This window comes from Scleropages formosus, chromosome 2 (assembly GCF_900964775.1).
Source record: "Scleropages formosus chromosome 2, fSclFor1.1, whole genome shotgun sequence".
Lineage (NCBI taxonomy): Eukaryota > Metazoa > Chordata > Actinopteri > Osteoglossiformes > Osteoglossidae > Scleropages > Scleropages formosus.
Window position 1 is genome coordinate 35482170 of NC_041807.1, and position 10357 is coordinate 35492526.

A 10357-nucleotide genomic window follows, 5' to 3' on the forward strand; every position below is an offset into this window, starting at 1 on the left:
AAACGGAATAAATGTTTTTATGTATTAATGCGTACCTGACATCACTTGTTTTCTAAGTAGTACACTTGTAACCTTGTGTTACGAACAGCTGAGTGACAAATTTTCAAACAGTTCTTTTATATTTATTTTTAACTGCATTTTCTTTACCGTTCTAGTTTCTAAATCGTGCCATCTTTAGATAGAAAAACACATTGAGAATAGAAACTCAAAAGGTACTGGGGGGGAGGGGGGAAATATGCAGCATCTCAGAGCTGTACAGGAGCAACTACATTGGGGGTGTTTTATTATAGCTCTATCTGAGACTTTTACAGAAACTCCCCAGCGAATAAATAGAAGCACATAGATGTCATATCATGCTTTTCAGAAACTGACAAGATTCTAACAAATGTTTAGTTAACGCATCGGTGGCTTCCTCATGGGCACGTTTCTGAAGTTTACCATCCCACACGGCGTTGGCATGTAAGGTGAAACCACTTTATATTCAGCCAATCGGCTGCAGCCAACTCTCCTTTCTGACCTCTGCTGTCTGAGCGTTGTTAATACAAGATAACAGGATAAACTGGCGCCCAGTCCACGCTGCACAGGAAAAAGTAACGGAAGCACTGCATTGCATGAGATGTTGATGAAAATAAGAGTAAATTACTTATAATCACTTACTAATTCCTGATCAGCAATTACTTCTTAATTCATTACAGCTTTAGCTGATGTTTTTAACAAAACCTAAACTGTGAATAAATTGAGGGGCTACTAAGCAGCTCTATTAAGACGTTACTGAGTATGGGGGGAGCAGCTCTATGATGGGTCTGGGGTTCAAGTCCTGCTTAGGGTGCCTTGCGGTGGACTGGTGTCCCATTCGGGGTGTGTCCCCCTTCAGCCTTGCACCTTGCATTGCTGGGTTAGCCTCTGGCTCGCTGTGACCCCGCTCGGGATGAGCGGCTGTAGACATTGTGTGCGAGTATGACGTAGTGTTTGTTTTTACGAACAATTCCGATTTCGGACTTCCGCTCCCAGTTGCGTTTGAAATACGATGCATTGCCAGCGATACTCATCACTGTGCATTCTTCCAACTTTTATGGCTGGGAAAAAAAAATAAAAATGTGAATATTTAAAAGTAAACTTTGGCTTTAAATAATTATTTATTATAAATAGACATTTTTTTGTGTTAGGTTCATTATAAATTAACACACACCACTTCCCCTGGTCGCCTGTTTTCCTCCGGATCATACAGTACATCTTCATTTGTGTGCATGCTGTGGAACAGTCCACATATAATATGGGTGAGAAGAAAGGAGCATAAAGGACTCAGTAGACAAGGTCTCCATAGCACTAATGCATTTGGGGGCAACAGCAGAACATCTGCAACACTTGAGAGCAAAGAGTGGAACCCCTGATCACAGCAGGATCTGGTTGTGGTGGCACCATTTTCCAAACCCCACCACCCACCTCCAGAATGAGGGAGGAGAGGAGGGCGATGCCTTCCTTCTAAGTGCAGAGCCGCTTCAAACCGGATGCTTTGCTGTTTCCAAATCCCCCCTTGACTTACGAATAGAAAGTCTTGAAGGAGCTTCTCCATAAAAAATACCAGGGGCATAAAATTTGTAGTTTGATTGTCTGTGTACACAGTTTTCGAAGGCAAATTTAAGGTGGATGCAGCGTGTCATGACAGCAGGGATGAAGCTACAAATGTGATGAAACACAAATGGACAAGGAATGCTGCAAACGAAGAAACTGCCAGCAAGTAAATTTCAACAAGCAAGCTTTTCCACGGAACCAAAAGGGGCCATAAGCACAATTATCAGTTCTCATCCCAGATCACACAGCTGCTGCAAGTACAATCATCAGTTCTAATCCCAGATCCCTCCAGGTTTAACAGTCAGCCAAGCCACAGTCAAACATTAAACTCTGAACACTACAATAAATATTTTTATTCTGAATAATCAGTCTCAGGCGTATTCCTTTTCCACCCATGAGACATTACTCACTGTTTGTTTTTGGTATATTCTTCTGAACTATAATACAAGCTTCAGGGTAATTATGACTCCTGTCACTCTTCTAGCTGACAGCTTTTTGCCACAATAGGGCAGATTATGTGTACACTGCTGCCTTTCAGAAGTGGGACGAAAACACATCCCACTCAAAACACGTTCTCCAGTTGAGATCTTTGTCGTTATGGATGCAGCTGCCAATCAGCGCAGTGGAACTACATGTAAAACTGTGAAGAGCTGAGTGCCTTACTGTGGAAGAACTCCGAAGGTAATGGAGGAGACACAGTGAGGACACCCACTGGGCCAGCAAGGAATGATAGGAAACCCTCAGATGCTTACTGGCTTATGTCTCGGCTACTGCTTTCAAGCTTGAAGCAAAATGGAAAAATCCAGAAATGCCACATCTCTGAAGCGTGGCAGATCTGGAACTGGGGTAGGGCTGCACATCTGGCTACTGGTTAAGATCTCAAAACCACAGCTGACATTTTTTGGAAATGCGATCGACATGGTCTGCTGGAGGTTGTTTGGAAACGGTAGCCTGTCTGCATCCCAGTTGACTAGGGTTCAAGTGGGACATGGGTTTTGGGGGGGTGTCTTAGTGCTCAGTGTTTCATCGTTGTCTGTGTGCACCCGCCTTGGTTGGCAGGGCAACCGGGAGGCAATCCGTGAGGTCACCAGCGCAGCCGGCCTCCTCGCAGTGCCAGTTCCACGGGTCTTTTTCCAGATTTTTCTTGAGTTTTCCGAAAATCCCGCTTGAGGTCTAGCTCTGCATCCGGATGCCTGGGATGAAGGGCAAACCGGTGGGGACCCTCTGCTTGTAGTCCAGGTATTCGTCCCCGAAGAAGTGGATGAGGGAAATCTCCTCCTCTTCGATGCGCTCGCGGAAGAAGCGCCAGCTAGCGAATAGGTAGCCGAGCACGCAGATGGGGTTACACAGCATCACCTTGGGGCAGAAACACACACACAGTAAAGTATTATTACGTTATTACAAGTATTATCATCATCATGATTCTTATGATTATTATTATTAGCATCGTAAGTCATGTAGGGCAAAGATATGAGTAATTTTTGCCGAAGCAATTCATGGTGAATGTTTTGATCAAGGGAAGTGCAGCAGGAGTAGGGTTCGAACCTCAGTCCTTGGACTGACTGGTGACAGCTCTAACCATGACGCTACATTACAATATTAATATTCTAATGTAGTGTAGTTAATAGTTTTGATTCAAATATTGATACCTGAGTGCCGATGCTCCAGTAGAACCAGCCCACGTAAGAAGGGTGCCTGCAGCAGGAATACACTCCACTGGTGACCAGCACATGGCTCTGGGCCTTCTCGTTCTGGACGATGTGGTTGAAGTTGGAGCCAGCGGTCAGCATGGCGGACTTGCGCAGACACTCTCCGCACAGGACCATGATGAGACCCACCAGGCTCACCCAGCTCAGCTGCTTCAACTCTGCAAAGAAGGAGTGCAGGGCTCAGCTGGAGAGCAAGGTGCCGCGGGCTGAGCATCACTCATTCAGAAACACACGGAGGAACATGCAAATACATACAAACAACACGGCGGAGTGCACCAACTGAGTCTTTTGGAACCACTCACGGAGAAACACCTGAGCTTATGCGCTACAGAGCACTAACGCAATGAGGGCACAGTGTCTCTGTAGGAAATCTGGATTAAACTTCAAAAAAATTTTAGCGTGAGAAATGTTCTTCTCAACATGTCATTCGCCTACTTACAGATTAGAGCATATGAGTCATTTCTACAAAGAGATGTGAATCATATTTCAATGGCCAACTGGGAAACAGGACAGAGAACGGGTAATCTTGTTAAGATGAACGGCAGTTAGTGCTGGTGTATCACAGCTCCTGGATTGTGCATTTGCACATGGATTTGAATCCAACTCAGTATGTGTCGAGTCTGCATGTCCTCCCCATTTGTGTGTATTTCCTCCGGATGCTCTGGTTTCCTCCCACAGTTCAAAGACGTGTTTTTTCAGGGGGACTAACGACACCAAACTGCACTTAACGTGTGTGAATGAATGGGTATGTTGGTGTATCCTGCTTCATGCTTTTGGCTTCCAAGACAAGCTCAAGTCCATCGCAACACTGCACTGATGATGGATGGATGGATGGAACAGCAAAGCTGACCTCAGCAGCAAAGGACTTAGAGCTTAGGGGTGCTGACAGGCAGGTGGACCAACCTGGGAAGAGGAGCTTCTCCACCGTGAATTCGACCCAGGAAGAAAGGGCTGCAACAGTATACTCCACACTGTGGTTCAGCAGGAAGGAGTCCAGTGACAGACTGCGTGGGTTAATGATGGCAGTCACCAGGTACTCCGAGTAGTGGAAGAAAGAGAGTGAGCACATGTACCTGTGGATGCAGGAGACCATTAGACTCAACACATTAAGGAAATGAGGTACCATGCTGGGGCCTGGCTTGTCAGATGAAGGTTGCTGGTTCAAATCTCAAATGGGACAAGGTGATTAGGATAAGATGTAAGCATCAAACATACACTAATGTGGAAACCTACCAGCCAAAGTGTGTCCATGTGGTCTCGCCAAAGCTGATCAGCAAGCCGCAGCCGAAGGAAAAGCCGAGGAAACAGGCTCGCACCGCCACCTGGAGGGCACACGGGGGCAGCACTGTGACGGAGCACTATACAGTTAAGGGCATTGGGTGCTATTTATCTTTACAGGGGGATTTCGAGGCTAAGGTGGACACTGTAAGGTGCCATTTGAAGACTTTCCACTTTGCAACAAACTGTTTTGTACTGTGAATAATCAATTATATTTCACATTTGGGTACAAGGTATATTCAAAGTTTCTGTGTACTTTTTGTACTGGAAAAATAAAAGTGAAGTCTGCATGGGGAAAGGAAAGCTGCATCTGCACATCTATCCTATTTGTTCTTTTCTTAAAATTAGGATTTAAGATGTATGTTGACAGTTTTCTTTCACTAACTAGTTTTGCCAGCTTTCATTTTTGCAAATTCCCTACTGTCACATAAAGCAGTACTACCTCTGAAACTGATATAAAATACTGTGCCAAACTAGATTATCAATAGTTATTTGGCATCATAAAGTACTATCAAATGTATATGACACATTTCTACAGATATCCTTGTTTCTTTATCATCCTCGGATTCATTTCATTCTCTGTGCCATTCACACTTTACGGCTACAGTGTTTGGTGCAGTGAGACCAGCACAATGTGATTATATGCTGTGTATGGTACAGTGAGAGCAGTCAACTGTAATTATATACAGTGTTTGGGAGAGTGAGAGCAGTCAACTGTAATTATATACAGTGTCTGGTATAGTGAGAGCAGTCCACTGTAATTATATACAGTGTTTGGTACAGTGAGACCGGTCCATTGTGATTATATACTCTGTTTGGTACAGTGAGACCGGTCCACTGTGATTATATACTCTGGTTGGTACAGTGAGACGGTAAACTGTAATTACATACAGTGTTTGGGAGAGTGAGACCGGTCCACTGTGATTATATACAGTGTTTGGTACAGTGAGACCAGTAAACTGTAATTACATAGTGTTTGGTACAGTGAGACCGGTCCATTGTGATTATATACTCTGTTTGGTACAGTGAGACCGGTCCACTGTGATTATATACTCTGGTTGGTACAGTGAGACCGGTCCACTGTGATTATATACTCTGGTTGGTACAGTGAGACCAGCACAATGTGATTATATACAGTGTTTGGTCCAGTGAGTCGGTAAACTGTAATTACATACAGTGTTTGGGAGAGTGAGACCGGTCCACTGTGATTATATACTGTGTTTGGTACAGTGAGACCAGCACAATGTGATTATATACAGTGTTTGGTCCAGTGAGTCGGTAAACTGTAATTACATACAGTGTTTGGGAGAGTGAGACCGGTCCACTGTGATTATATACTGTGTTTGGTACAGTGAGACCAGCACAATGTGATTATATACAGTGTTTGGTCCAGTGAGTCGGTAAACTGTAATTACATACAGTGTTTGGGAGAGTGAGACCGGTCCACTGTGATTATATACTGTGTTTGGTACAGTGAGACCAGCACAATGTGATTATATACTGTGTTTGGTACAGTGAGACCAGACCACTTCAATTACAGTGTTTGGTACAGTGAGTGAGACCGGTCCACTGTGATTTTTGCAGCATAAGGGATTTACTCTCCCTGAATGGATTAACACAGATTACGTCCAGCAACAAGACAAACACAAACACTTAAATAACAAATACTGTCAAATAAGGACGAGTTTTCAGGGGCCAACAGTCACTTCAGCGCTCAAAAGTAAACAACGAGACAAGTTGAATACGGAGAGGTGAGAAGCCCAGTGTGTCACTCCTACCTTATACAGAGGTCCTCTATACATAATTAGCAATAATCCGTTTACACTCCCAATGTATATGGCGATTGCGATCTTCCCGTTTATTCCAGTGAAGTAATCGAAAACCCAGTCGAGGTGCGATCCGACCGCCGCAAGTAAAGGAACCAAAACAACCCCCAGTCCCAAAAAGAAGCTGAAAATACATATTCTTCCCTCCAATACTAACTTATTGCCGGCCATGTTGGAAACCGCAGACACCGTCGAAGCATCGCGATTTTTTACAAATCCCCCTTCGCCGAGCAGGTTAAATCTCAAGATCGACAACAGAGGTATCTACCTAGTGACCGTTGCGTCATCAAGAAGCGCCACCTTCTTACATCACTGGAAGGGGACATGATTGTTTTGTAGTTTTCTCTCTTCAAACTGTTTCCGTTAGAATGGAAAGGGCTAGCGAAGAATTCTGACAACGGCAGGATTTTCCACCTTTCCAGAACTTTTTTTTTTTTTTTTTTCTGAAGAACTGATACTTTATGCGGAGAACTATTTCTGTAAAAAAGTACTGCGGTGCCGCACACAATATGAGAATGAGTCCCTCCAATTTTTTTGACTTTTTGGGTACTGTGTGTGGCCGCTGCTGTGATTTCCCATTCGCTGCTGCCGTTTACAATGAAAAGTTTATTTAAAATGAAGTTCGGCTCACTATATTTCGAAATATTTTTAAAGACATTCTCTGCGTGTTAAGTAATATTTCCTCGACTAAACTTACTCAGAGGCATTATTAAAAGAAAAATAGTGAAACAAACCGGATAAAATCATAAAATGCCCCTTGAGATTTTCAGAAATCATACATTAACTGTGACGGAAAAACTGAAGCAGTTTAAAAAACACAAAATATTTGTGTGCCGACGTAATTACTGACGGGGAAATTCTGACGTCACGGAACGAACGCGAAACGTACAGCTCTTTTCGTCACCACCAGAGGGAGCGAACGAGTCAAGGAAAAAACAGCGACAAAAAGCGCGCCATTTATCTAATGGAAACTTTTTTTTTTTTTTTAAATTTCATCGCTTATGAAGCCTAAATAGAAAATACCAGCTCTGAAACTTAAGTATATTTTAGAAGAATATTTATTCAATGGAATTAATGTGCTAGTTAATAGGGATGGCTGGTAGTGTCGTGGATCAAGGTTCTTCTTTTAGATTCACAGGTTCGAATCCCATCTCCAGCTGTAGTCCACTTGAGCAAAGCACTTACCCTGAGTTGCTGCAGTAAAAATGGCCCAGCTGTATAAATAGGTAAATATTTGAAAGTAGCTTAACACTGTAAGTCACTTTAGAGAAAAGCATCATCTAAATGCACAACATAAATAGAAACCTACACTTAATTACAAATACATTATGTATCTATAATAAAATATTATGTGCAATATGTAGTGTTCAGTTCAAGCATTCAGTTTACCATGTCGTCCTGTCACAGATTTTACCCATCTGTCCTAGACACAAAAACATCTTCCTTCTCCCTATCAAAAGTTTTTTTTCCCCGTCCTATTTTCACCCAGCAGCATTTGTCAGTGTCAGAATTGCTCTTTGCAGTGAGTCCCCAGTGTGAGACCCAGCCAGCACACATCTGTAACCCTCTCTCATCGTCCCTGTCACCTCCACCCCACCGACTGCTAACAGTAACGCTTTCTTTAATAACCATGTATACGTAAATCTAATTACTGCACTGTGTAAACACTGGAGCCTGTCCTGGGTAAGAAAATATTTCAAAAAACAGACAAATTAATTAATTTCAACCTCAAATAATAAAAACAAAGAAAACACAGTACATATTTTTTTCAGAAGTTTTTATTTGGGACACCCTGGAATTTGCTATTTAGGGAATGAGTCTGACTTTGTTCCATTATTTTTAGTGGATGTTCAGAGGGTACTGTGGTATAAAGTGAGGTATACTTTGCCCCCCCCCAAAATCATCATCCCCGCTGTGGTGTTCTGGTTCTGGTCAGTGGATAAATGAGGCCTCTCTGGACTGGGTGGTCAATGCATCTCGAACCCTGAATGTGTGTGGGGGTGGGAGAGCGATGGATGTAAATGGACACCGTGGGAGAACGATGTCATAAATCATTGTTTGTAAGGTGTGATAATTTTGGCATTATCCAGTGGGAAAGTGTGACTTTTTAAAAATAGTAGATTCCAGTGCGTTAAAGGTCAGAATGTTCGGCCTCATTAAAAATCCTTCTTTGGAAACAAGGAAGGAATTAATTGATTAAAGGTCCGGCCTCCACCTGCCTTTAGTGATACATCATCTCTCCACGTCTGGACAGTGGACACGCAGATTTATTGCTCATTTCGACTGGCACAACAAGTCGTTATGAACAGTGGCACACAGTCGACATTTCAATGGACAAAATTATATTCAGTTGATGCTGTTCTCCACAGCAACTTATAACATTAAGGTTACAATTTGTTACCCATCTACACAGCTGAGTATTTTCACTGGAGCAAGGTAGGTATCTTGCTCAAGGGTCCTACAGCTGGAGGTAGGAACTGAACCTGCAACTTTGGGATCCAAAGGTAGTAATGCTAACCATAACCCTAGCAGCTGTCCCCAGCCCTAACTCTCCCCAAATTCTTTTATGTACTCATAATATCCATTACTCTATTATTATATTTTAGCAAAGTTTCCATGAATATTTAATCATGATAAGCAATTTATTTGTTACTTTTTAAGTGCTTTATTATTGCTACCCTAAGAAATGTTACTCTTTATGTTTAAACATTGTAAAGTTCTGCTCATTTACAAAAAAGCTTTCAGTTTTAATTGTGGTAGGAATAAAAGACTCAGTTCGGCAAAACACTCAGACTGCAGAAAAGTTCATAGGACAGTCACCCTCTCAGTCGTCCCCTCAGTCGGGTTCCTCGTGGCTCACGGGTCGGTCCCGGCAGAAAGTCGTGATCCTGGCCGAAGTCCCCAGAAACTGTGGAAGGAAGAAAAGACTCAGTTTGACAAGACGCTCAGGTTGCAGAAAAGTTCATTTATTTGTGTGTGCACACGGGTGAGCCTCCTAAAGAGAGTCGCACACAGCAACTAAGCAAGCAGATAGTTAAACACATTCTAGAGCGGATCTTTGGCAAGCATAGGTAAGATATGTGTTTTGTTTCAACATTCCAGGCATTGTCACATGTAGGCATAGCAAAGCTTTGTAAAATCAAATTCTCTCTCACACACACACACACACCCGCTTGTCCCATACGGGGTCACGGAGCCAACCCAGTAACACAGGGTGTAAGGCCAGAGGGGGAGGGGACACACCCAGGACAGGACATCAGTCCGTCGCAAGGCACCCCAAGCAGGACTTGAACCCCAGACCCACTGGAGAGCAGGACTGTGGTCCAACCCACTGCGCCACTGCGCCACTGCACCCCCTATCAAATTTTCATTCCACATAATATAACAATTGCAACATCAACAGTTTGCTTACATCTGGTCACCTGGCTGATGTTAAATGGAGTACAAATTATGCCAAACCATTTTTCGGAGTCATCAGCGTATGTAGGTTAATAAAGCCAAATAGCTGCTTTCATACTGATATGATATATTAATAATACCATAACATAATATTAGTCTGATAATCTGAAATTTTGTAACCTTGCCCGTGACATTACAATAACTGGATGCAGGTTCATGGAAAGGCATTGAGCATGTTGAAGGTGATACATTTGTCAGCCGCAAAGCATTTCAGACCGACAGGTTGTTCGGCAAAGCACATGTTTCAGGTTTGCAGAGAAAACTGTGAATCCCATGTGAAAGCGAATATTTCTGATAGCATTAATTTTTCATCACAAAGCATATTTGCAGACTGCAGCTATGTGAGACTCAAAGTCAAGACCCATGGAATCTTGTACCAAGAACAGGCATTTTGATGGGTAATTATAATGTTCTTGTTTATGATAAGGAGCACGTGCATTAATGATGAAAGAGCCATGCAGTGTTAGCCTTTAATATGTACAGTGTGCTGTTTTCACTGGTGTGTGTAATGAA

At 42.9% G+C, this 10357-nt stretch overlaps 1 protein-coding gene across 1 annotated transcript; it reads right to left on the minus strand.

The window, feature by feature from the left end:
* Positions 1-1128: 1128 nt before the first annotated feature.
* icmt (isoprenylcysteine carboxyl methyltransferase) lies at positions 1129-6630 on the minus strand. The gene is made up of 5 exons (XM_018750592.1): positions 6338-6630; positions 4515-4603; positions 4185-4354; positions 3222-3439; positions 1129-2928 (listed from the first exon to the last, which is right to left on the minus strand). The coding sequence occupies exons 1-5, from the start codon at positions 6554-6556 to the stop codon at positions 2746-2748; spliced, it is 879 nt and encodes a 292-aa protein (XP_018606108.1). The 5' UTR covers positions 6557-6630; the 3' UTR covers positions 1129-2745.
* Between the last annotated feature and the right edge of the window lie 3727 nt (positions 6631-10357).

Coding starts and splice junctions, on each gene's coding strand:
- icmt (XM_018750592.1), bottom strand. CDS start 6,556: ATGGCCGGCAATAAGTTAGTATTGGAGGGAAGAATATGTATTTTCAGC. Junction 4,355..4,514: donor ACATGGACACACTTTGGCTG/GTAGGTTTCCAC, acceptor CTGCATCCACAG/GTACATGTGCTCACTCTCTT. Junction 3,440..4,184: donor GGAGAAGCTCCTCTTCCCAG/GTTGGTCCACCT, acceptor CCTTCTTTGCAG/AGTTGAAGCAGCTGAGCTGG.